The sequence below is a fragment of the Siphateles boraxobius genome, unplaced genomic scaffold, assembly GCF_051911475.1.
Source record: "Siphateles boraxobius isolate OS27281-9 unplaced genomic scaffold, OSU_SipBor_1 40, whole genome shotgun sequence".
NCBI lineage: Eukaryota > Metazoa > Chordata > Actinopteri > Cypriniformes > Leuciscidae > Siphateles > Siphateles boraxobius.
The window spans coordinates 237,501-265,000 of NW_027509031.1; the positions used below are offsets into that span (position 1 = coordinate 237,501).

Sequence of the window (27,500 nt, forward strand, 5' to 3'; positions counted from 1 at the left end):
TAGATATCACTATACTTCCACAGCTGATTAATTACATTAAGAATTGCAAAAAAAAAAAAAAAAAATTCTGATATGGCAAGTATAAATATGCAAATGAGGCATTATCTAATTAAATATGCACTGATTTGCATACATTTCCAGAACGTGAACATCAGATAAACCCAGGTTCAAATCTCCTGTTTGATTTTGTTGACACATTAGAGTTAAAGGTTTTTATAAAAGGCAATTTGGATTTCTGTTTTTATCACTTAACAGCTGAAAAAATTCTCACAATATTTTTAGGAATACATATTGCATAATATCAGGCGAATGATATACTAACAAATCCCTCAGTAAAAACCTTCAGAATATGGACAGGTATAAAACTGTAAGTTTTGGTAAATATAAGTTCTGCTGAAGTAGAGAACAAAACTTTTAAATGATATGAACTGTAATAGAAATCTGCAGACGCAAATAGATAAAGTGCAATAAAATCAAATCTTAAAGGTGTTTTATTTCCACTAGTCTGAAAAACACGTGCATGAAAGACAAAAAGAGCAAAATCTAAAAATTGACAGATGCATGAAAACATGTTTTGCCTGTAATGTCTCGCCTTTTTTTCACCACTACCTGATTCCTCACGGAGGATTTCTCAGTTCTGTACTTTCTTCATCCTGTTCATAAATCAGTTTTCAGTGGTAGAATGTTTTGTGAATGCGGTTTTATGTTGACTTTAACGCTTTGAGGAAATGTTCTGTTATTTTATATCTTACTGTGCAGAAACGGCACACAAGTAACATTGTGACTTTTTCCCCCTCCTGTTCTTTTTTAAATAAATGCCTTTTTGAAAAAAAAGAGAAGTATTTTACATTTGTTGTTCACGACCTCTGACCTTTGTTCTCTGTTCCTGTTCAGATTTTGGCTTTTTTACTGACCCCATCATTAGTTTCATCACTGTAATAAAAGGATTACCAGAAGACACACATAATATAATATATAAAAGCGTGAAATGGCCTAGGCAGGTTTTCTCTTCTGTCAGTATGTGTGGAACGAGGGAGAGTCGCTGAAACACGTCTGCGTTACTGAAACACCTGCCAGATTCACCTCAAATTTCATCAATAATTCATATTTGTGTGAATACATGTTTGGGGGGGGTGCATACAAAAAATGAAGACTTGCATGACAATTTCACTCCAAATTCTGATAACTAGCGGTATGTTTTACTTTGCACTTTTGTAGTTGTCATTATTCTCAATTATTAGATTCTTATTAATGTTAAGGCAGTACAATATACTAACATGATGTATATATATATTTATATTTTCTTCTATCACAGTAATGACTATTTAGTGGTTATGAAAATAATGCCACAATGCACAGAAAAATAAATTTTTCTTTCTATGGCAGCACAAGGAACCGTATGGTAAAACGTTGTGAAATTCGGCACACTGATAGAGGACAGTCTGAACATTAGCCACATCGAATTTGGAGTCTCTAACTCAATCCCTCTAGCGCCACCCACTGTCCAAAATTGCACTCACATTTATGCTAATAACTTTTGAACCGTAAGAGATAGAAACAAAATTTCCATCACGAAACATTTTCCACCATTTTGAATTTTCCTCCATTTTGAACTCTTAGACGGTTTGTCTGATTTTTACCAAAATTGGCTCAAATGTTCTTCTTGAGACCATGCTTGCAAACAAGTTATTAAAAGCTTTTTGATAGACCCAACCGTTTTCGAATAACGTGCTAACAAATTTGCCGAAGAGCACGTCAAATTGAACACGAGGCTATATCTCGAACACGAGGCTATATCTCGAACACGAGGCTATATCTCGAACACGAGGCTATATCTCGAACACTAGGCTATATCTCGAACACGAGGCTATATCTCGAACACGAGGCTATGTCTCGAACACGAGGCTATATCTCGAACACTAGGCTATATCTCGAACACGAGGCTATATCTCGAACACGAGGCTATATCTCGAACACGAGGCTATATCTCGAACACTAGGCTATATCTCGAACACTAGGCTATATCTCGAACACGAGGCTATATCTCGAACACTAGGCTATATCTCGAACACGAGGCTATATCTCGAACACTAGGCTATATCTCGAACACGAGGCTATATCTCGAACACTAGGCTATATCTCGAACACGAGGCTATATCTCGAACACGAGGCTATATCTCGAACACGAGGCTATATCTCGAACACTAGGCTATATCTCGAACACGAGGCTATATCTCGAACACGAGGCTATGTCTCGAACACGAGGCTATATCTCGAACACTAGGCTATATCTCGAACACTAGGCTATATCTCGAACACTAGGCTATATCTCGAACACTAGGCTATATCTCGAACACGAGGCTATATCTCGAACACTAGGCTATATCTCGAACACGAGGCTATATCTCGAACACTAGGCTATATCTCGAACACGAGGCTATATCTCGAACACTAGGCTATATCTCGAACACGAGGCTATATCTCGAACACGAGGCTATATCTCGAACACGAGGCTATATCTCGAACACTAGGCTATATCTCGAACACGAGGCTATATCTCGAACACGAGGCTATGTCTCGAACACGAGGCTATATCTCGAACACGAGGCTATATCTCGAACACTAGGCTATATCTCGAACACGAGGCTATATCTCGAACACGAGGCTATGTCTCGAACACGAGGCTATATCTCGAACACTAGGCTATATCTCGAACACGAGGCTATATCTCGAACACTAGGCTATATCTGAAACGCTTTAGTATTGAGGCGAGTCTTGGTACATGTCATCACAAGCATGACCTGAGGCTACATGCAGCGTTTCGGCACAGCGCCACCTACGGAGAAATGAATAATGGCTATTTTCTCCTTATAACTAATGTATGGTTTGCCCAAAAAACATAAACTTTTAATTCAGTGTGACATACTGAGACAAATGATACTCAATTTTCCCATATCAGACATATATATATATATATACACACATAATATTTCGGACATTTTGAATTTTACTGTAAAATGCTGAAGGCAATCAAAAAGTTTCAAAGCAGCGCCACCTTTTGGTCACAATTTATAATGAAATTTTAAAAAATGCTAATAGCTATTGATTAATTACATTAATTGATTAAATACAAACTTTATGCGTCACCCATTGTCACCTTACTCAGACAACACCACATAACACCAATTTAGTAACAGCGCCCCATGCCGGTCAAAAGTTATAAGCAATTTAGTCAAATTACAAGTGATTGTATTTGTAATTTTTCAGCCATTTTTACTAAAATATTCTAAAAATGTCTTTAACTCACCGTGCCTTTTTAAAGCTTGACCCATTAACTGTTGCTTGCAGCTATATACATTAGCTATATGAGTGGGAGACATTCCTGCCAGATTTCGTGTGTGTGTGTGTGTGTGCATTTGAATATTTGGAGAGAAAGAAAAAGTGTTTTCTTCGCCCTGAAGCGAAAGAGATCCATCATCGTGTTTCAGAGCCGCAGTGAAGCACTGACACACGAGCAGAACACAACACACTGGAGGTTATGAGGAGGTTTTTCAGATTTGACAGAGATGAAGATTACGGTCAGATTCAATATCTCACTGCCAAATGCATCCGACTGTCTCAGGAGAAAGGTAAGAGTCCAAATGATCAGATTCAGCGATGGAAAACAACTTTAAAGATTATGCAGATAGATCAGCTAAACTCAACAAACCTGACAATGCTAGAAATAACCATATTCATTTTCGTTTAAATGTATTATTTGCTACAATTCTGTAACTTATTTGACTTAATTTGCTCTACAATTATATTTTTGTTGTTAACACTTTACAATAAGGTCCCATTTGTTAACGTTCATGAATTAACTAATAATGAGCAAAAACATTTGTTATAGTATTTATTAATATTTGTTAATTTAAAAAAAAGGGATATTTCACCGAAGGAAAACACTCTCATCATTTACTCGCCCTGTTTGAGTTTATTTGTTCTGTTGAACACAAAAGATATTTTGATGAACAGTTGTTGGTCCCGATTGACTTTAATGGTATAGTCTTCTCTTTTTTTCATACTGTGGAAATCAATGGGGAAAATGAAGTATTTTTTAGTGTTATTTCATGGTTTGGGAACTTATTGTAAAGTGGTATCATTTTGTCAGAAATACTTGTTTATTTGCATTATTAAACCTTTTTTTTTTTGTTGCATAATTTCTCATTTTCTGCAGCTGTGCTTGAAATGCTTCATCATGTTTTGTTCATGCACACAACTAAAGTGATTAGTATGGTTAGTTGGTAAACTGTTTTTTTATTTTTTTCTGTATTCGCAGCGATCTCTGATCAGGAATTGGGTAATAATAGTGGCTCAATGATTTCTGTTCGTCCCCCTAGCCCTGAATCCACTGTGATTGGTTCTATTCATTTTTTTCTGTACAATTACTAAATTAGGTCTTTATTTTTTAACCTTTTTACCTCTTTTCCATCCATCATCTCTTATTGGAACAACATTTTTTAATTTACATTTTTTTATTTATTAAACATTTACTTACAAAATACTAAAGTGAAGATCCATATGGCAGAAAAAAGAGCCAGAGGTTCAGGGACTGATAAATATTACATCACATTTTAATTTAGAGAAAGAAAGAAAAACAAATAAATAAATACAAACAAAAATAATTTTCGTTTTCTTTTTAAATACACAAAACGCCAAAAATTGAGCATACATTCAAAGTTTTAGTAGCCTTTTTGTTACTAGAGGTAGATAAGATTTGATATAGATCTTAACATTTTGAAAGTGAGAAAAATTGGGGGTAACTTTCACTTTTTTTTATCCATTTGTGGAGCAAGCAAAATAATTAAGTTGCAAAGAAAAAAAATGGAACAACATTTTCGTTTGTTTGGTCACTCCCTCTGAAATTCTTCTTAACAAATAAAAATCAAAGAAATATCTTATAAATTATTTACAGATTTGACCCTGTCAAGCTTTTTCTGCAGAAATTCAGAAGTGACATTGATTCATCCTGCTCTTTTTGTAAAGTTTCTTCTGAAACTGTAGTAATGTAATGTCCAAAATGTGTTCTGATTTTTCCTTGTCTTACAGGCAAATTAGTTTTGGATTTTATATTAATGACAAGACATTTTTTTGTATTAACCTCTTTTTATTAATTGGAAATTTTTATATCCATAAATGTAAATATAAAAAAGTAATCCCCGCTTTGACATTTCAAACAAGAATTCAATTTGTACTTAAATACAATTTCAATGTGTCTGTAAATAAGAAAGCTATTAAAACATCTAGAATTTGTGCCATGTTTAATATTCTTTCATAAAATGCTTTTATTAATTTTTATTATAAATTTTCTGTATTTTTCTTTTCTTTCTTTTATATCTATTGGCAAATCATTTTCAGTAGCATATGCAAATTAGGCTTCTTCATATTATTTTTCTTGTTGACTGTTGAATTATAACTAGATTATTGTCTGAAAGTTTATCTGTTTTTGTATCTTATGTTTGTTAAAATTTCAATTAAAAAAAGTTATTCAGTAATGCAGTGTGTGTGTGTGTGTGTGTGTGTCTGTGTCTGTGTGTCTGTCTGTGTATGTGTGTCTGTCTGTGTGTGTGTGTGTGTGTGTGTGTGTGTGTGTGTGTGTGTGTGTGTGTGTGTGTGTGTGTGTGTATGTGTCTGTGTGAGACTGCGCGTGTCTGTGCCTGTGCCTGTGTGTGTGTGTGTGTGTGTGTGTGTGCGCGTGTGTGTGTGTGTGTGTGTGTGTGTGTGTGTGTGTGTGTGTGTGTGTGCGTGTGTGTTTGTGTGTGTGTGTGTGTGTGTGTGTGTGTCTGTCTGTCTGTCTGTCTGTGTGTGAGACTGCGCGTGTGTCTGTGTCTGTGTCTGTGTGTGTGTGTGTCTGTGTCTGTGTGTGTGTGTGTGTGTGTGTGTGTGTGTGTGTGTGTGTGTGTGTGTGTGTGTGTGTGTGTGTGTGTGTGTGTGTGTGTGTGTGTGTGCAGCAGTGCTCCAGCGGGAGCTGCTGGTGTCTCGAGAGCGTCAGCAGGCTCTACACGTGGAGGTGGAGGCTCTTTTAGTGCGAGTGTGTCATAAAGAGCAGATCTGCGTTGAGATGAGCATCAAATACCAGCAACTGATGGAGAGATTTCAGCAGCAGCAGGTACAGACGAACACAAACCATATTAATATGTGAGATGATCACTGGATGAGACGAGTGAAACGGCCTCTCGAACAAGAACAAATGTAGGGGGTGGGGCTTGATTTTGTCCGTGGGGAATTGATTGGATGGTTGTGGTTTGCTATGGGTGGATCTCATGTGAGTGACAGGTTGCCCCGCCCACATCATCAGAGAAGAGATGCAAGAGGGAGGGGACGTTATTTTGTTTAAAGGCAAATTGAAGCAATGTTGCACACAGTTCAATACTAGGGGTGTAACGATACTCTCATGTCACGATTCGATACATATCACGATACTGAACTCAGGATACAATATTATTGCGATACTCCAAGACATATGATAAAAGGTTAACAAAAATGCTTGCACTCTGTCACTGACTAGATATATTTTAAATAATGTCAGCCACTCTTTTCTGGTAACATCAGACATTTTGCATTATCAGGACCCACAAATATTCCCCCATTGCATTATTATACATTGTATTCAATATTATATATAGTAGTTTAATGTAGTACTGACACTAAAACCCTAAAAACTTGAATTTTTTCTCACACAGTAATTTTTATTTTGGTTGAACTATACACAATACATTTTGTCACTAACCATGATACATATTGTTAAATTTGTGTATTGTGATGTATTGTGACTACCTAATCAATACTATTTAAAACGTATGCAGTGTACAGTATGTACTGAGAAGTATGGCAGCAGTCTGTATAACCTGTGTGTGTGTGCGTGTGTGTGTGTGTGTGCATGTGTGTGTGTGTGTAGGAGCAGGCTGTGACGGAGGACAGGCGGAGAGAAGCTTCACTCCTGAGTCTCCAGATAGAGCAGATAAGCTGTGACTTACAGCAGCTGCAGGGCTCAGAGACGCAGCTGATGGGCCTGGTGGACGAGCTGCACCAGGAGGCCCAGCTCAGAGCCCAGCAAGCTGAGGAACTGGAGACGCGGCTCCACGAGGAGACCCAGTCAAAGGCACAGCTAGTGGAAGACCTAGAGATGCAGCTAAACAGGTATCTAACTGCATAAAATGTGTGTGAAACATGATTCTTATACCCATATTTATTGTATGATGTTAACAGACCTGTAGCAGACAGATGTATAAGCCATTAAAGTATATATTCTGCTTGATCAGTAAATCCCTGGAGCTGGTGGAGCTGCACAGCGCCAACCAGAGGACGGTGGAGGAACTGCGGCGAGAGAATTCGGAGAGTGTCGGGAAACTCCGGGAAACGGCGGAGCAGTTCGAGTGGTTGTGCGATCAGCAGCGCCGGTGGATGAGCTACGTCAAGAGGTTTACAAACACACGTCACTCGTAGCGACAGACGCTTTCGAAAACGCTTCGTGAAGCTTTTGTTTCGCACCAGTGAATTGGAGCGTGTATCAAACTGCTTGTTACGCTTCTTTACGTCATCCATCACTCATTTGTAAACTGCTGAAAATTAGCATATTTATAATGGGCCGTTCACACAGAATGTGTGTGTGTATGTGTTTGTGTGTGTGTGTTTGTGTGTGCAGGTTTAAGGACTGTCTGTCAGGTGAGAAGGAGTCCCTGGAGCTGCAGGTGAACAGGTTACAGGTGGAGTTGGATGCTGTCAGGAAGACTGTGAACGCCGACTGTCCCGCGGAACCCAGCAGAAGGTCACTTTTATTATATTTAATGTTTTATTTTATATGATAAATGTGTGATGATTTTCTCTTTTCCTCAGATGGGATGTTGAGAGGATATCTGACCTCCAGGCTGAGGTGGAGCGATGGAAAACACTGTATGAAGACCTGCTTAAACTCACCACACAGCAGGTACACACACACACACACACGCCCACGTGCACACACACACGCCCACGTGCACACACACACGCCCACGTGCACACACACACGCCCACGTGCACACACACGCACTCACTCTCACACACACATACGCACGCACGCACGCACGCACGCACGCACTCTCACACACACACACACACACACACACACACACACACACACACACACACACACACACACACACACACACACACTCACTTTCACACATGCCCACGTGCACACACACGCACTCACTCTCACACACACATACGCACTCACAAACACGCACGCGCACTCACTCACACACACACACACACGCACTCACTCTCACACACACTCACATACACACACGCACTCACTCTCACACACACATACACACTCACACACATACGCACGCGTACTCACGCGCACTCACTCTCTCACACACACACACACACACACACTCACTCTCACACACACATACGCACTCACACACTCACACACACACATATACGCACTCACACACACACACGCCCACGTGCACACACTCACACACACACCCACGTGCACACTCACACACTCTCTCTCACACACAGACACACACACACATACACGCAGTCTCACACACACATACGCACTCACACACACACACTCACTACAACACACACATACGCACACACACACACATACACACATACACACACACACGTTCACTAACCCTGTCTGAATAAACACACATATATAATGTTATAATGTGTGTGTGGTTGTCAGGGCCAGTGTAGAGCGGATGAACAGCTCAAGCCCCCGTGAGGATCCACACACAGACGACAGCTCCACATTACACACGTTCCTCATGTGACCCTTCACACCCTGTTTCTGAAAGAGTCTCTTCTGCTCAAGGCTGCGTTTATCTGATCAAAAACACAGTACAAACAGTGAAATATTCCTCGATGGCACTAGAGGGCGATGTTCCTCCACACACACTCGTGCCAAACCTCAAAAACTGGAATGCATTTCACATCTTTCCAAATACCAGCACAACTAGACAGTGTCCTCATAATCCTGTCTCTCCTGAGCAGAAGATCCTTCAGTCTCATCTACAGGATCATCATCTCTGTGTCTGACAACAGGAATGAGTTTCTCAGTGATCTATAACATAAACTGCATTGCTGAAGCCTCTCTGATATAAGTTTTGAACAGAAACGCTTCATCACTAACACACACACACACACACACACACACACACACATTCTTTAATGCCCTTTTACTGTTGTTTATAGGGAAGTCTGTCAGCGCTCACATCAGATCTTCATATTATTTTCACTTAAAGGTGCAGTGTGTCATTTTTAGCGGCATCTAGTGGTGAGGTTGTGAATTGCACCCAACAGACGACAGGAAGTGACGTCGTCGTCTGAGACAGCAGAGAGTCGCCTGTTAAACAATGAGATAAATTAAGAAATTATGTTTACTTAATTATTCAGTAAAACGATGTTATTGTGAATATTATTGTCACTTGTTCATCATTGTGTCAGTGTTTTATTCGCTGACTTTAGCAGCTTCTTTACACGAAGAACAACATAGTGACGAAACGTGTTTGTCCGTTCAGGGCCACCGTAGAAACATGCGGTGTGTGTAGAGAGAAACGGCTCATTCTAAGCTAATAAAAACATAAGGGTTTTATTATGTGAGGTCTTTATGCACCACTGAAAACATAGTTATGTGTATGATATTGCATTTCTGTCAACAGATCCTGCTAAATATTACACACTGCACCTTTAATACTGTGTTAAAGTTGTTTGCATGGAAGACAAAGAAAAGCACATGCAACACCAGTGTGTGCCACCGGATGCCAATACAGCCGCATATACTGTATATGTAAATAGTGCTGTTGCTTATAAAAGTATTTTCAGACATAATTACTTGCTTTTTTACCGTTCTGATTAAGTGACAAATTTCCATCAGAAAGCTAGTTATGCAAATGTTATATAAAGTATAATGTGCTGTATCGCAAAAGAAACTCAATGAAGACATGAAACTGAGAGTCTTGAATCCCTGATTAAGATCAGTTGGATGTTGCCTACACGTATAATACCACATTAATCACCACATCTTGTGTAACAGGTATAGAAATAATACTGTTATATATGTATCATTGAGTAGAATTCATACAGAATTGTTCGTTTATATACCTGATGGAAATGAGTGCGTTCCCCTTTAATTGATGTGATGTCATCATGAGCTATCGTAACTTCCGGTTCTGTCTCCTCCTCTTCCGTTTTGCGTTCTGATAATCTCATGGGAGAGGTAGGTTTCTTTTGACATCCTGATAATCTTATCGACTCTTTATTGTTATTATTGCTTTTATGTCTATATTTTTACTCCAGTTCATGAGTATAATGTTATTTTACTCACCTGCGTGATTCTTTTTGTCATTTTACCATTTTTGAGTAATATTTGTGCCCAAATATGTGGAAATGAGAGCACATGGTGACAAGTGTACATCATTTATAATTTTTATAGAAAACAAGGGCGATTCACTTTCAGAGGCTGCTTATTTTTCTCTTGTATCAGGTATGATTTCTGTTACACTCATTTATCTATTTTATACACTTTTACGTGTTTAGCAGACCTCTGAATGTGTGTAGATGTGAATAGAGTTGAACTGTAAGTTTCATGAGACGCAGGGAGTCTGGATGCCGCTTTACTTCATTACAGAGAATAACACACGTGTCTTATAAGACGGATTTCCCTGGTGATGTCATGGATTTTCAAAGTCTCTTGTGTTTAGGGAACAGGCCTTTTGTATATGTTACAAAAATATTATTATGCAGAGCTGCTTTCGCACGCTTATATCAACAATAAAGCTGCCATGTCAAACAGATGTTTGGTGAATGTGTCACGTTGAGCTGGTGACGTCAGTCCCTCTGCTGGTGAATGCTGGAACTGCAGCTTGTGTTCAGACTGACTGTGCGTTCACACCGGACGCGAATAGCGCGTCAAATTCGCGTCTACCGCGTCTAGTTTGACGCTTGACCACTTTGTTTAAATCGCGTGTCAAGAGTGAAACTGACGCGCGTAAAAACAAAAGTTTGAAGCGAAATTTACGTGCGTCACGCGCGTCAGAATCGAAACCCGTCGGCGGCCATCTTTTTTATGTTGATCGAGCATTCATCGGAGAGTCACCCCTCTGTATTTGCTCTGGAGAGCAGAACCGCGGCGTAGGGGTAATCGTCGCCGTATTTGTGTCCATCAGACCCTTCGAAGGCGAACCCAGTGTGGCGAGTTTCACCATTGTCTCGCTCCAGGAGCTGCGCCTGGATGACGGTGGCTTTCAGCGGTACTTCCGCCTGTCCCGCGCCCAGCTTGATGACCTGTTGTCCCGCATCGGAGCGAGGAGCACCCTCGCCCTCATCCACCTAATCTGTCATTTATTTTTGTTTTGATGATAAATGGAGCCAGCCTCCAAAAGTAATTAATCTGTCCTGTGATTTTTCTCTCTCTCTCTCTCGAACAACACTGTCCAGACACGAACTTATGCAGTATGTTGGTTGTCTTTACATTATAATAATATTTCATATATCTAGATATGGAATAAATAGCATTCAATACAAAATGAATATGTCTCATATATTGAAATCAAGTTTTATGTGATGAAATATTTGCTTTGTTGTGCATTAGAACCAGTCATATTACAAAATAATTTATTGAAGCCTCCAGATACCTCACCACGTGACAGCAGGATGCAGCTAGGCTCCTGATTGGTTAACGCGGCGCGAATTGACGCAGAAGTTCCGATTTTTCAACTCGGGCGGCAGACGCGACTTCGCGTCAAACGTGTGACTGCACAAATAGCACTAACTAAATCATTTGCGCGTAACGCGCTTAACACGCCATACGCTCAATTCGCGCCATTCGCACGAACTTGCCGCGCGAATGAGGCGTATTCGCGTCTAACGCGCCGCGCTCTACGCCTCATTCGCGCCGCAGGAATTTTTTGCGCGCCTAACGCGTCTTTGCATTGACTGACGGTGCTGATCCACTTGTCCGTGCGACACTTCAGTCGCGCCGCACTCCACTTTATTCCTATGGGTGACGTCACGCGACTTTAACGCACCCGCAAAGCATCCCGGGAAGGCGGCGCTTCATTTGGAAAAATGCTGCGCATCAAAAAGCTGGCCGATTCCCATCTTTATGCAAATTAATCCGTCAAACGCGACGCGTCTATCCAATAGAAGTAGTCTCTCGAGGGGCCTTTGTTCTAGACTGGCCGCTGGGTCAAAACCACGCCCATAGCGGTAAACTTGAGGAACGCCCATCAACTTACAAATGTGGAGATGCGTGCGACACCGCGCTTCAGTCGTGTCGCAAAAGTGGATCAGTACCGTAACACGCTATTCGCGTCCGGTGTGAACGCACCATGAGAATACAGGTAGTTGAGTCAAGTTTAATAATCAACAACGTTTTTCTCTCGGGTCATTTTTTTTACCCCTATTTTTTTATTTATTCAGTGTTTATTGGAGGGGTCCAAGACCCCAGGACTTTTGTTGCACTTGAAACACGAAACTACACACACACAATTTTTTTTGAATGGATTCGAGGAGTTTTGTGGGTTGAAATTTAAAAAGTATCAAATCCTTCTCTCGCGGGTCAATCTGAGCCCCTTAGGAATGAGTGGAATGTGAGGAATGCTAAAGTACACACAGAAAAACCTAAAAATGCTCAAACTTTTTGTTCTACGTATGTTACCACGCCCATAAATCTATGCATCCTTGATGTGGAGACTTGACGGTGAGCATTGCGATATCTTTAATCCTTTTTTTATTACATAATTTGACCTGTGAACGTGTAAATATTTTCATGCACTCCTTATTTTCAGTATAATATAGCAATTAGCTATGAGTGACCTATGTTCAGTGTGTGTTATTCATAATTATACAAATATTCATGTGTTATAATGTAATTTCCCTTTAAAAAATGCTAACTACCCTATTCGTACGTCAGACAGCTGAACAAGAATGACTGACAGTTTCAGTTTAAGGAAAGGGGATGAAAATCTTTACTTTTCGCACCATTTTAAAAATAAAATAAGTACAGTATAGGCTACAGTACTCATCACTTAAGCGTTAAAATGTGTATTCAATTTACATATTAAAACTAGTGTATGAAATGGCAAATGTAAATTATATAATTGATTTTTCATTTTCATTTTGCACCAACGTTGCACAAATGTAATGGAAAATGTAAATTCAAATACAGAAATGCATTGTCATTTGCATATTACATTTAAAAGTGAATATTGCTCCTCGTATACTTCCACACGAAACACACGGTGAGGCTCTTCTTCGTTCTTCGTGCAGGTTTAGATCAAACCATGAGCCGAATGTTTGAGGAACATCAACACATGCACACACACTGATCAGAGCAGATGATGTTTGGAAACAAACTACACAAACATGTGAGTGAGTGTGTGTGTGTGTGTGTGTGTTTGTTTGTTTTAGTGATTTAGTGAATTTGTCCTCGTATTTCAAATAGCTTTACAAACATACTAAACAGTGTTTTATTAAAAATGTATAAAGTTTCTGTGATGGGTAGGTTTAGTGTGTGTGTGTTACACTTTTTTTGTCCTTTTAGCTCGAACAATATCTCAAAATGAGCTTAAAGAGACACACACACACACACACTCAGACACACACACACACACACACACACACACACACACACACACACACACACACACACACACACACACACACACACACACACACATACATACATATCCATCACTGACCTCAGAGTTTCTGGAACGTACTGATGTTTGTGTTTGTGAAATGTATGAAAACACAATCAGAAAACATTACTAGTGGACTGAACCCAACACACACAGAGTGAGGTTTGTGTGTGTGTTTCATCAGTGCGGTACTTTGGCGTTTGTTTCATTGATGGTCATCATGTGTATTTTGTAGTCATGTGTGTGTGTTCAGTCGGACTCCTGAAGTGAAACCGTTTAATCAAAAAATCTGTGACCTTTTTCCTCAAGACACGCACTCATTCATTCATTCACTTATTCATTCACTCACACACTCACTCATTCATTCATTCATTCACTCATTCATTCACTCATACACTCACTCATTCATCCATTCACTCATTCATTCATTCACTCATTCATTCACTCACACATTCATTCACTCACACATTCATTCACTCACTCATTCATTCACTCACACACTCATTCATTCATTCACTCACTCATTCATTCACTCATTCATTCACTCACACACTCATTCATTCACTCACTCATTCATTCATTCATTCTTTCATTCACTCACTCATTCACTCACTCATTCATTCACTCACACACTCATTCATTCACTCACTCATTCATTCACTCATTCATTCACTCATTCATTCACTCACTCATTCACTCATTCATTCACTCACACACTCATTCATTCACACACTCATTCATTCACTCACTCATTCATTCACTCACACACTCACTCATTCATCCATTCACTCACTCATTCATTCATTCATTCACTCACACATTCATTCACTCACTCATTCATTCACTCACACACTCATTCATTCATTCACTCACTCATTCATTCATTCACTCACTCATTCATTCACTCACTCATTCACTCACTCATTCATTCACTCATTCATTCACTCACTCATTCATTCGATCATTCATTCACTCACTCACTCGTTCATTCATTCACTCATTCATTCACTCATTCACTCACTCATTCATTCACTCACACACTCACTCATTCATTCATTCACTCATTCATTCACTCATTCATTCACTCATTCATTCACTCCATTCACTCACTCACTCATTCATTCATTCATTTACTCACTCATTAATTCATTCATTTACTCACTCATTCATTCATTCATTTGTTCACTTACTCATTCATTCACTCATTCATTCACTTACTCATTCATTCACACACTCACTCATTCATTCGTTCATTCACTCATTCATTCACCCAAACACTCACTCATTCATTCATTCATTCACTCATTCATTCACTCACACACTCACTCATTCATTCGTTCATTCATTCATTCATTCACTCACACACTCACTCATTCATTCACTCCATTAATTCATTCATTCACTCATTCATTCACTCACACATTCATTCACTCACACATTCATTCACTCACTCATTCATTCACTCACACACTCATTCATTCATTCATTCACTCACTCATTCATTCACTCATTCATTCACTCACACACTCATTCATTCACTCATTCATTCATTCATTCATTCTTTCATTCACTCACTCATTCACTCACTCATTCATTCACTCACACACTCATTCATTCACTCACTCATTCATTCACTCATTCATTCACTCATTCATTCACTCACTCATTCACTCACTCATTCACTCACTCACTCATTCATTCACTCACACACTCATTCATTCACACACTCATTCATTCACTCACTCATTCATTCACTCACACACTCACTCATTCATCCATTCACTCACTCATTCATTCATTCATTCACTCACACATTCATTCACTCACTCATTCATTCACTCACACACTCATTCATTCATTCACTCACTCATTCATTCATTCATTCACTCACTCATTCATTCACTCACTCATTCACTCACTCATTCATTCACTCATTCATTCACTCACTCATTCATTCGATCATTCATTCACTCACTCACTCGTTCATTCATTCACTCATTCATTCACTCACTCATTCATTCACTCATTCATTCACTCACTCATTCATTCACTCATTCACTCACTCATTCACTCACTCATTCATTCACTCACACACTCACTCATTCATTCATTCACTCATTCATTCACTCATTCATTCACTCATTCATTCACTCATTCATTCACTCATTCATTCACTCCATTCACTCACTCACTCATTCATTCATTCATTTACTCACTCATTAATTCATTCATTTACTCACTCATTCATTCATTCATTCATTTGTTCACTTACTCAACCATTCACTCATTCATTCACTTACTCATTCATTCACACACTCACTCATTCATTCGTTCATTCACTCATTCATTCACCCAAACACTCACTCATTCATTCATTCATTCACTCATTCACTCACACACTCACTCATTCATTCGTTCATTCATTCATTCATTCACTCACACACTCACTCATTCATTCACTCCATTCATTCACTCACTCACTCATTCATTCTCTCACTCATTCACTCATTCATTCACTCACTCACTCATTCATTCGTTCACTCATTCATTCATTCACTCACTCATTTAAGGAGAGATTGTTATTCTGCATGTGTGAACATCTTTGAATCACAGTGGACTTAACAACTATTTTGGCACCGATCAACTGAAAATCCTATTATTATTATTATTATTATTAGAGAAAGTTTCGGTGCAATTGAATAAAGTGAAGTTAGTTAGAAACTTTTACTAGTTATAATCATTTGTCATAATCATTTTTAACAAACAAGTATTCAATGAGCTCATTGTTTCTGCCTTAAATTATTACATTGTTTAAATTAATACAATTTTCGCTAACTGGGATTTTTTGTATATGTCCAATTCTAAAATACATAATTTAGACAGTCTCCTCTGATAACAGACACTATAAATTATAATATGGATTCATGCATTTTCTGTAAAACTGCTTTGAAACGATGTATATTGTGAAAAGCGCTATACAAATAAATGAGTTGAATTTAAGAACGTACAAAGAACTTCCAGTGAACTCGAAAGCGCAAGGATGATTTGATCTCATAACCGTAATATCAAAGCATATTCAGTGTCTAGAAGACTCGTATTCGGGGTCTGACTTGTCAGTGTGTGAATATGAATCATAAGCGAGTGTTACAGACACAGACGGACCGTCTCTCATCATCTCACACACTTGCTCAGTTCAGGCCTAAAAATAGCTGAGCACAACCCTGAACACACACTTCGGCACGAGGCGACGACTGAACCGGAAACGCTTTACCGTTTTATTACAACAAAAGCTCCATTCAGTCCCGTGACTCGTAATGTTTTATTGGCGTAACCTGCGTCTCACACTCTCACACAGCAGAGCAAACACAGACGGCGTGTAGGATAATATTTGTGCATGTGTGTGAGTGTGTGTCGCAGGCAGAGACAGAAGTAGCGGTGTTCAGTTCTTAAATCCATTATCACGTCTCGTTAATGCTCAAATATCTGCTGACGCGTTCAGTAGCGCACGGATAAACACAGACACAGAAACACGAGACTTTCCTCTGTGATGTTATTATGGGCTGGTAAAGATCTGTAACGGGTCTAATATTAATAATAATAACTTATTACCGCACCGGACACTGACGGCTGATTGAGAACGTACAGTTATTCAGACATTAAACGGTTTTGCCACTGAATCCTCTGATGCTCTTCAGGCATTTTGGACCAAAAAAATTTACTTTTTTTTTTCTTTATCGGAATGGTACGAAACTTGGTAAAGTTTTTGGCACTTGCTGTGTGAACACAAAAATAAAAAACCAAGGGCATGATTCATAAAGATTAAATAGTCCTGTAAAGAATAGTCACACTTTTATGATGCTCGCGATCAGGAATGACGCGTTGGAAACGAATGTGAGTTTCCTCTAGTGGAAGCGTGTGGAACTGCAGCCGAACACACTCTCGCTGAACGCTCATTCAGTGTTTTAAAAAATATGTATTTCATATAAAAATTGATAATTTGATAATTATTTTTGTGCATGTTTCTTAAAGGATTAGTTCACTTTAAAAAAAAACTTTTGCAGGTAATTTACTCACCCCTATGTCATCCAAGATGTCCATGTCTTTCTTTCTTCAGTCGAAAAGAAATTAAGGTTTTTGATGAAAACATTCCAGGATTTTTCTCCGTATAATGGACTTCAATGGGACCCAAACGGTTCAAGGTCCAAATGACCTTGATAAGGTCACGCTTCACGTAAGCGGAAGTACCGAGTCAGTGTTTACAAATGTCTACTTTTAGCCTTTTTAATATTAAAACACCCAGGATACGCACACGAAATGGGCATTTTAAACGGTAAACTGACACAAAGACATTTGAATATGTGTATCTGGTCCTTCCTCACATTTGTAAACACTGACTCGGTACTTCCGCTCACGTCAAGCGTGACCTTTTCAACGTAATTGCGTCGTCACGAACGCGCATCACAGAACAGAGCAAGGCGAGCATTTGTGCTTATAAAACTTAAAGTTTTTTATTTATTTTTGAAATGACCGATGGTTTCGCAAGATAAGACCCTTATTCATCGTCTGGTGTCGTTTAAAGCCCTTTGAAGCTGCACTGAAACTGTCATTTGGACCTTGAACCGTTTGGGTCCCATTGAAGTCCATTATATGGAGAAAAATCCTGGAATGTTTTCATCAAAAACCTTAATTTCTTTTCGACTGAAGAAAGAAAGACATCTTGGGTGACATAGGGGTGAGTAAATTATCAGCAAAAGTTGTTTTAAAAGTGAACTAATCCTTTAATACACGTAAAATTCTGTTACTTTAAGTTCACTTTTTTTACATCTCGTTAAACCACTTTAAACTTTCAGACTAGACTTTCACAAGCCAACATCACACGTGATCTAGTTCTCAGAGTTTCCGCCGCTGCTCACTGACTTTATTTACAGGGATTGTTTCTTATTTACATGCCAAAGCCGTTTGTTTGTGTCGTCGTGGCGTCACTGATAACAGAATAAAGTGTTGTTGCGTTAGCATTGAGTTGCTGGACATTCTCCGTCTCTCGATCCGGTTTAACTGTCAATCCTCCATCAGGATCAGCGGGTCCTAAACTGAAACACAGAACACAAGTTCCTCACAGTTTCTGAGTGTTCAACGCTGTCTGTTGCTCATTGACCTATTGACCCTTCCTGACCTTTAAGGTCAAGGGTCACCTCCCACGTTACACTGCTGTGATGATGATGATGATGACACACCTGCTACCGTCACATGAGACATGACCAGCAGAGATCACACAGGTGTGTGTGTGTGTGTGTGTCTGTGTGCGAGTGAGTGTGTGTGTGAGAGAGTGTGTTGTATGAGAGAGTATGTGCATGTGTGAGTGTGTGTGTGTGAGAGAGTATGTGCATGTGTGTGTGTGTGTGTGTGTGTGAGAGAGAGAGACAGAGAGAGAGAGAGAGAGAGAGTGTGTGTGCATGTGTGAGAGAGTATGTGAGTGTGTGTGTGAGAGAGACAGACTGTGTGTGTGTGTGTGTGTGTGTGTGAGAGAGAGAGAGTATGTTTGTGTCTGCGTGTGTGAGTGAGTGTGTTTGTGCGAGTGAGTGTGTGAGAGAGTGTGTTGTGTGAGAGAGGTGTGTGCGTGTGTCAGGGACGTGCAGTCAGGGTATGCAGTGCCTCACCAAAGGAAATGTTGACATTACATTTATTAATTCCAAGAGCTTTATTAATTCACCACATTATTAATTGCATTTATTTTATTCCAAATATTAATTTTTGTAACACAATTTTTCAGGAATACACATATAATATACTCCTTTTGCCATTGTTTGCTCCTAAAAATCATTGTTTCATGCAGAAAATTCAAGGCCATGGCCATTGAGGCAGAGGTTAGCAGTGCCTCTTTGGTCCATAGAACGTAGTTTACGTAGATTTGCGCATGTCAGTCAGTTCTCGTGCTGTCTTGAATTATCAACATTGAGGCAGAGACCGAGCGTGCTTCATGTCACGTGATCCACTCGCTCTCACTCACTCCGCGCTTCAAGCTACTTAGCATCTAGCGGCGCCTAGCGTTGGAAGCGTCCTATGAAGAAAAAGAGCTGTGGTCGCTAACGGGAAAGTCCATGCGTCTATCCCTCTGGACAAAGATGTCAATTACTTTGTTGTAAAAGTCCTCTTTGTTGGGTGTATTTCTCAATTTCACGAGTCTCTCCTTTTCAATGGAAATAGGAGCCAGGAGGAAAGTCTGTTCTGCTCCATTCACGTCAGAGGCGCCCGCGCCATTAGATGTGCAGTTGCCGCAGCACAGCCTATGAGCGAGCCATACGCTCACTGTGCTAACGCTAGCTGTGCAGCTGCAAATGCGTTTTATAGGCTTCAGTAAATCGAGGAAAAGGAGTTTCGTCTACAAATAAAAGTAAGCACCCCCTTTAAAACGTAAATTATTCATTTATTTATTATTTTTAAAACCCTTATATTGGCTTGTGTGTGTTGTCTGATGGTGGGCTAACAGTTATAGGCCTGCTGTGCGCTGACACCAAAATGTTCTCTCTTCCATACCCTGGTGCGCCGTCTCCTCTGCCATATTTGTACTGTAGGTCTATCTGTGCGATTATGGTGCATTTCGTAAGGGTTAAAATGCTGTTTTGTAGTTCTCTTTTTTTAATCCTGGTGCGCCGTCGCCAGACGCTCATTGCGTGTCGGTGTGTGCGTCTAGCGCAGTTTGTAGGAGCGAATTTAAGCTGTTTTTGTACTGTAAAGCTGTACTGCTGACACAATGTTTTCTGACTGTAGCCTATTCAAATCCTGGTGCGCCGTCACCAGAGGGACCAGACCAATAGTGTGTGTGTGGCTGTCTGTGCGCGTTTGCGCATTTTGAAGGAATGACTAGGCTGCTTGTCGGTTCGCTGACAACGCGACGCCTCCCTCTCTTATGGTACTGATCCACTTTTGCGACACGACTGAAGCGTGGTGTCGCACGCCTCTCCACATTTGTAAATTGATGGGCGTTCCTCAAGTTTACCGCTATGGGCGTGGTTTTGACCCAGCGGCCAGTCTAGAACAAAGGCCCCTCCAGAGACTACTTCTATTGGATAGACGCGTCGCGTTTGACGGATTCATTTGCATAAAGATGGGCATCGGCCAGCTTTTTGACGCGCAGCATTTTTCCAAATGAATCGCCGCCTTCCCGGGATGCTTTGCGGTCATGTTAAAGTCACGTGACGTCACCCATGGGAATAAAGTGGAGTGCGGCGCGACTGAAGTGTCGCACGGACAAGTGGATCAGTACCGTTACTGTGTCCCGCACAAAACATTTGTTTGTTGTATAAGTCATAAGATAGATGTGTCCATTCATTTGATTATTAGATTTGATTGTGCATTAGCCTCACATATGACTGACTTTGCTGTATGCAGGCAGCGATGTGATGATGCCTGATATGAACTTGGGTTGCTACATTAACTGAATGAATATATGAACATATGCCACATTGATAGGTCAAAGCCTACCCATGACAAGATTTCACCGCACGTTACTGGCGTGTGTGAGAGAGTATGTTCGTGTGTGAGAGAGTATGTTCGTGTGTGAGAGAGTATGTTCGTGTGTGAGAGAGTATGTTCGTGTGTGTGAGAGTATGTGTGTGTGTGTGTGTGTGTGTGTGTGTGTGTGAGAGTATGTGTGTGTGTGTGTGTGTGTGTGTGTGTGAGAGAGAGTATGTGTCTGCGTGTGTGAGTGAGTGTGTGTGTATGTGTGAGAGAGAGTTTGTGTGCAAGTCAGTGTGTGTGTGTGTGTGTGTGAGAGAGTATGTGCGTGTGTGAGAGAGTATGTTCGTGTGTGTGAGAGTATGTGTGTGTGTGTGTGTGTGTGTGTGTGTGAGAGTATGTGTCTGCGTGTGTGAGTGAGTGTGTGTGTGTGTATGTGTGAGAGAGAGTTTGTGTGCAAGTCAGTGTGTGTGTGTGTGTGTGTGTGTGTAGGTTGGCAGAGTGACATTACAGTTATAGCATATTTCAGCTGCAGCATTCTTGATATATCTTCTATATTATCACAGCTCTATATTTAAGGTTGCAGATGTTCTGCTGAAGTGTGTGTGTGTGTGTGTTCAGCTGAGTAATAAAGTCTAGCATGTGGAAACACCATCAGATGCAGAATTATCTCAACCTTCACGCTTTTCCTGCGTTCACTTTATGGCGTCTGAGAAACTGAGAGATTCATGTACACAATGATTTTATGAGCCAGAAGCTCGAGTTTCAGGACCAGCAGGATTAATGTTCAGGACCAGCAGGATTAATGTTCAGGATCCGCGGGATTAATGTTCAGGATCCGCGGGTTTGTAACACACACCGCGAGGAAGAGTGTGTAGCACGTCGTCTCTCCGCTGTCATTTACCCTGGAAAAACACTCACATTAATGAGCACAATAATCACACACACACTGAATTATTATCACCCAAAACAATAATCCACCGGTGTGCTTAAAACTGGCAGTCATGTATAATATATACTATGCAGTGCAAATAAAAACAAATTCTTACAAGAAGAAATATCTTTCAGTTTTAAGCGTAAACTCAATTAATTTTTTATATTTGTAAATATAGTAAATATATCTTGATTTAAGAAAGTTTATATATTTGTGCTGGAAAACGAGAAACACTGAGGAAGAACATCATTATTTGCAGTCTGTAACTTATTTTATATTTACAGGTTTGTACCTAATTAGCATAATGCCAGCCTCTGGTCTTGATTGGCTGACTGCGTCTCTTAGCTCCGCCCTCTCAAACACTAGTTTATCTGAGACTGGAAGAGTTTGGTTCGTGTTGTTCATGTCGAGAAGACGCTGTTTTATGAGATTGATATGGTAAAACCCACGCCATCGTTACTGTTCGTATCACTGTGTGTCAAGAGCTGAGATTCAGATATGATAATGAGCGTTTGTTTTCTGACCAATCAGAGCAGAGCAGCTCTCAGAGAGGCGGGGCTTAGAGACTGAATCTTTATCGAAGCGTTTCAGACACTGAGAGAAAAGAGCTGTAGCTGCAGTGGAGATTAGGAGGAGAATAAAGTGTTTCTGATCTTGGATGAATGTGAACCTGTTGTATGAGAAAACAAAACAACATTAGGAGCCTTTAATATCGTATAATAAAATAATAAATCCCTTTTATTCAGGGTCTCTGATTATTGTCTTATCCACTGTATTCACTGTCACTCACTTCCAGTTATTTTATCTGTACAAAAACATCCTGTTACGCTGTTAAAAACTGGCGTTTGTTATCATATCATTTTAATTTATTCATCAACACTGGTTTGTAGCTCAAATGGTTTTATCATTGGTTATATATTGGTTATAATGGTTATATTGAGTCGGCTGTGGTCTCGGATGCATCTTCGCTGCTCCCGTCGGAGACTGCTACATTAATATGGCACTGGTTAATGCAGATAACTCTCCAATAAAACGTTTGTTATCAGAGCTTTGAGGCCCAAGTTATTATGTGTGATGCTTGGAAAGCTGTTTTGTGTGTTCTGATATATAGACCTCCTAGGTATAACAAGGATTTTATTCAGCAGTTTTCAGAGTTTTTATCTCATATTGTGTCTATTTGTGATAATATTTTAATTCTTGGGGACTTTAATATTCATGTGTGCTGTCCGAATAAGCCTATGGTTTCTGAGTTTTTACAATTGGTAGACTCTTTTGATTTCATGCAGTCTGTTTAAAGTCCTACCCATGAACAAGGCCATATCTTGGATTTGGTCTTGTCTCTGGGGCTTCCAATTTGTAATATTGATGTTTGTAATGATGTTTTGTCTGATCACATGCCTGTTATTTTTAATGCCTGTTTGCCATGCAAACCAATTTTGCCTCAGACGGATGTGATTTGTTCTCGTCTCATTACGTCTTCAACAGCTGTAGAGTTTTCTGAGGTATATATCTCCTCTTCATTTGTGAATGTAATTGAGTCTCCTCCTATTTCTGTGGGCCCAGATGAACTGTTGACAGTCTTTAATTCTGTTTGTTCAGATATTTTGGATGTAGTGGCCCCATATAAAGTTAGGAAACCAAAAATTAATTCTATACCCTGGCTTAATAATTATACTCGTTCTTTGAGGCAGGAATGCAGAAAGGCTGAACGAAAATGGAGAAAGGATAAGCTACAGGTTTCTCTTCAAATTATGAGGCAGTGTTTTTCAGACTATCAGGCTGCTGTGAGAACTGCAAGGCAAATGTATTTCTCTAGTGTCATTTGCACAGAAATGTAATGTCCCTACAGCCCTTTTCGCAACGATAAACAGACTTCTAAATCCAATTGGCTGTTCTGCTTTGACTCCCCTCGTTGGAGACATGTGACATGTTTCAAACATTTTTTATAGAAAAAGTGGAGAAGATTAGATCTAGTCTTCCTATATTGCCGGTTGAGACTGTGTGGTTGACAGCTAGTGTCAAGAGTTTTGACCACTTTGAGCAGGTGTCAGTGGCGCAAGTAAAGGACATCATTATTCGTTTGAAGCCTACATCTGATGATTGTAATATGACTCCTTTGCACCTTCTCAAGGAATTGGTGGATGTTGTTGGGCCAAGTATTGCCTCTATCATCAATAGCAGTCTTCACAATGGGATTGTTCCAGCGGCCCTCAAGCAAGCGGTTACTCAGCCGCTTCTTAAAAAGCATAACTAAGACCCATTTGAATTAAAGAATTACCGGCCTATTTCAAAACTTCCAAGCTTGTCAAGGTTTTAGAGAAGGTGGTTTATGCACAGCTAATGTCATTTTTAAGTAAACATGACATCTTAGATAAATTTCAGTCTGGTTTTAGGGCAGGTCATAGTACAGAATCGGCACTCTTGAGAGTTGTTAATGACCATCGTTTAATCAGAGATGCAGGTAATGCTGCAGCACTGATTTTATTGGACTTGAGTGCGGCTTTTGATACAATAGACCATGTGATTCTCATAAAGCGGTTATCCCAATTGGTTGGAATACGTGGGACAGTTTTAAAGTGGTTTAAGTCGTATCTTACTGATGGAGCATTCTCCGTAAAGTATGGTGATTTTGTTTCAACAGGAGTGCCCGTCACTTGTGGGGTTCCACAGGGTTCTGTTATAGGCCCAATTTTGTTTTCTTTGTACATGTTGCCCCTGGGTTTGATTTTTAAAAAATATGGCGTGTCGTACCATTTGTATGCCGATGATACACAAATCTATCTCCCTTTGAGATCAGGAGTGAATTGTAGTTCTAACGCACTGTTGGCTTGTCTGGAGGAGGTTAAGAGCTGGATGACTCATAATTTGGTTCAGTTAAACCAAAGTAAAACTGAGATCATGCTTTTTGGTCCTGCCAGAGGATGCTTTGATATTGCAACATACTTTGGCACATGGTCAGACTATTGCCAGGACCAAGTAAAAAACTTAGGTGTTGTGTTTGACCCAGATTTGAAATTTGATAAGCAGATTAGTGCCGTGGTTAAGAGTTGCTTTTTCCAGATTAGGACTATTGCACGTTTAAAGTCTATTCTGTTGAGAAAAGATTTAGAAAAAGTTATTAATGCCTTTGTTCTGTCCCGCCTCGACTATTGTAATGTTTTGTATGTAGGGTCCAGTCAGACCACTATATCACACTTGCAGTTAGTCCAGAACGCGGCGGCACGGCTGTTGGTGGGTGCTAAGAAAAGTCAGCATATTTCTCCTGTCTTCGCTTCTCTGAGCTGGCTACCAGTGGATTTCAGGATAAAATATAAAACTCTGCTGTATGTTTTTAAAGCAGTTCATGGGTTAGCTCCTGCTTATGTATCTGAGCTTATTGCTCTTCATCAAGCACCTAGGTCTTTAAGATCAAATAATAAATCATTGCTCTCTCTCCCTCGATCTCATGTAAAGTTAAAAGGTGATCAGGCCTTTGCTGTTGCAGGTCCGAGGCTTTGCAATAGTCTGCCTCTTGAACTAAGAGAGATCACTTCTTTAAATGTATTTAAAACCAGTGTTAAGAATTATTTCTTGTCTTTAGCCTTTGAGAGGTTGGGCTAGTTATCTGTATTTGTAAGTTGCATGTTGTTTTTATGTGTTGTTTGTTTCATGCTGATCGTACAGCACTTTGGTCTGCGGATGCAGTTGTAAAGTGCTTTATAAATAAATTAAACTAAACTAAACTAAACGTATCACGTGCGTGTTGCAAAATAAATGGAATAATAGGGGAACTTTATGTAAACTCAATGACAGATATTTGACAAAGCAGGACAAAAACAATGAAAACGATCATTAACTTCTTTCCAAATGGCCATGATTTCATCTCTCCATCATTTCCTCTGTTCTGTCATGAGTGTCTGTTCAGAGTTAAACACAGCGCTGAGCGCTCGAGTCCCGGTGTAAAGCAGCGATGGCTTCCAGATGTCCCGGATCACCGGATCCTCACACCAGCGAGTGTTTCCCTCGTCTGCGAGCGCGGAACGACGTGTTTCTGAGATTTCACATGATCACGTGATCTCTGAGGTCAGAGGAGAGAGTGTGTACTTTAGGAGAGTTTGCTCAGGAAGCACAAATGAAGGCAAACCTCAACCGGACTAAAACAATGTTGAGTTTCAATGTTTCCTGTCATTAGAAAGTGCGTGTCTGACGCTCAAACACACAGTTTTCACTGCAAATACCACTATGTTATGATTCATTTGTATTATTTGTCAACAGAATTATTAAATATACTGTAAAAAATAGTTTTCCAGCACAAATATCTAAACATTCTTAAATTAAGATACATTTACTGGAGAAGCAAAATGACTGAAGATATTAAGTCTTGATTTCTGTATCAAAATATAGTGAGTTTGTGTTTAAAACAAGAATAAATATCTGCATATGGAGTCAGAACAATAATCTCGTTTTCCTTTTGAATTTATTGCCCTGACCCCATTGGCAGATATTTGTTCTTGTTTTAAAGTCTCCCTGTGGTGAAAATCCAGCGTTTAATGTAGTTTATATGTCTATGTGGTGTTTTTAATATGCTTTAACACAAACCAAGTGTAAATTCATAAGTCGACAGCATTGCTGAGTATTTTCTGCTTAAAACTGCAGTGAACCAAAGACAGTCTCAAAATCACGCTTTGAAATCGCTGGTGTTTCTGACGTCACAAACTACCTTGTAACCAATCAGATCAACGTGTGATCGTCAACGAGTGGATCTCTGAGTGAGTGAGTGAGTGGAGGCGGGGCTCATTTGCATATTCATAGAACTGCGCATACTAAATGAGGCAAGGGTGTCGAGTTACATTCAAGATATTTTAAGGCATGAAGAAATTTTTCAAGGAAAAACATTTAAATATGTGATTTTGGTGATCAATGATGAGTTTTAAGGGATACAATTATTGACTTTAAACACAAACGCTTATTTTGACACTTTTTATAAAACAAGACTTAATATCTTCGGTAATATTGCTTCTCCTGTAAATGTTTCTTGATTTGAGAATGTTTAGATATTTTTGCTGGAAAACGAGACAGAAACACTGAGGAAGAACAACATTTTTTGCAGTGTAATATTTTATAATTCTATAATTAATTTTGTTCTGAACACAGACATAAAAATCATCTTGCATCCAGAAAAAAAGTTCTATGGTTTGTAAAATGACATTTTCAGGATGCTAAATATGACCGCTGGTGACTTAGCTTTTTATAGTTTGGTTGGTTTTTTTTTTGGTTGTGGAAAGCAGATGTATTGAGAATGTGTGTGTGTGTGTGTGTGTGTGTGTGTGTGTGTGTGTGTGTGTGTGTGTTTTGAACTCCAGCGTAATGACAGAGTGAAGACTCGCAGTGTAAACACACATCTTCATTTAGCTCTGAGATTACGGGTTCCTCTCGAACGCTTGTGTTGC

At 39.7% G+C, this 27,500-nt stretch overlaps 3 protein-coding genes across 3 annotated transcripts in view; 2 read left to right on the forward strand and 1 right to left on the reverse strand.

The window, feature by feature from the left end:
- The window catches only part of LOC143706047 (leptin receptor overlapping transcript-like 1), a 5,308-nt gene extending 4,474 nt beyond the window's left edge, over positions 1-834 (forward strand). Inside the window, exon 4 of the mRNA XM_077197593.1 lies at positions 1-834. This exon is cut by the window's left edge and continues 862 nt beyond it. The gene's annotated coding sequence lies outside the window, so the exon portion shown is untranslated.
- Positions 1-27,500, reverse strand: part of aurkb (aurora kinase B) — a 145,144-nt gene that overhangs the window by 33,325 nt on the left and 84,319 nt on the right. The gene's annotated exons all lie outside the window — the stretch shown is intronic.
- LOC143706055 (uncharacterized) lies at positions 3,408-10,833 on the forward strand. Its single transcript, XM_077197606.1, has 7 exons — positions 3,408-3,629; positions 5,991-6,148; positions 6,938-7,179; positions 7,302-7,460; positions 7,685-7,807; positions 7,876-7,966; positions 8,726-10,833. The coding sequence occupies exons 1-7, from the start codon at positions 3,539-3,541 to the stop codon at positions 8,762-8,764; spliced, it is 903 nt and encodes a 300-aa protein (XP_077053721.1). The 5' UTR covers positions 3,408-3,538; the 3' UTR covers positions 8,765-10,833.

Excerpts from the sequence above, each read along its gene's own strand:
- LOC143706055 (XM_077197606.1), top strand. The coding sequence starts at position 3,539 with ATGAGGAGGTTTTTCAGATTTGACAGAGATGAAGATTACGGTCAGATT. Across the intron at positions 3,630-5,990 it reads CCGACTGTCTCAGGAGAAAG|CAGTGCTCCAGCGGGAGCTG; the intron begins GTAAGAGTCCAA and ends GTGTGTGTGCAG. Across the intron at positions 6,149-6,937 it reads AGAGATTTCAGCAGCAGCAG|GAGCAGGCTGTGACGGAGGA; the intron begins GTACAGACGAAC and ends GTGTGTGTGTAG.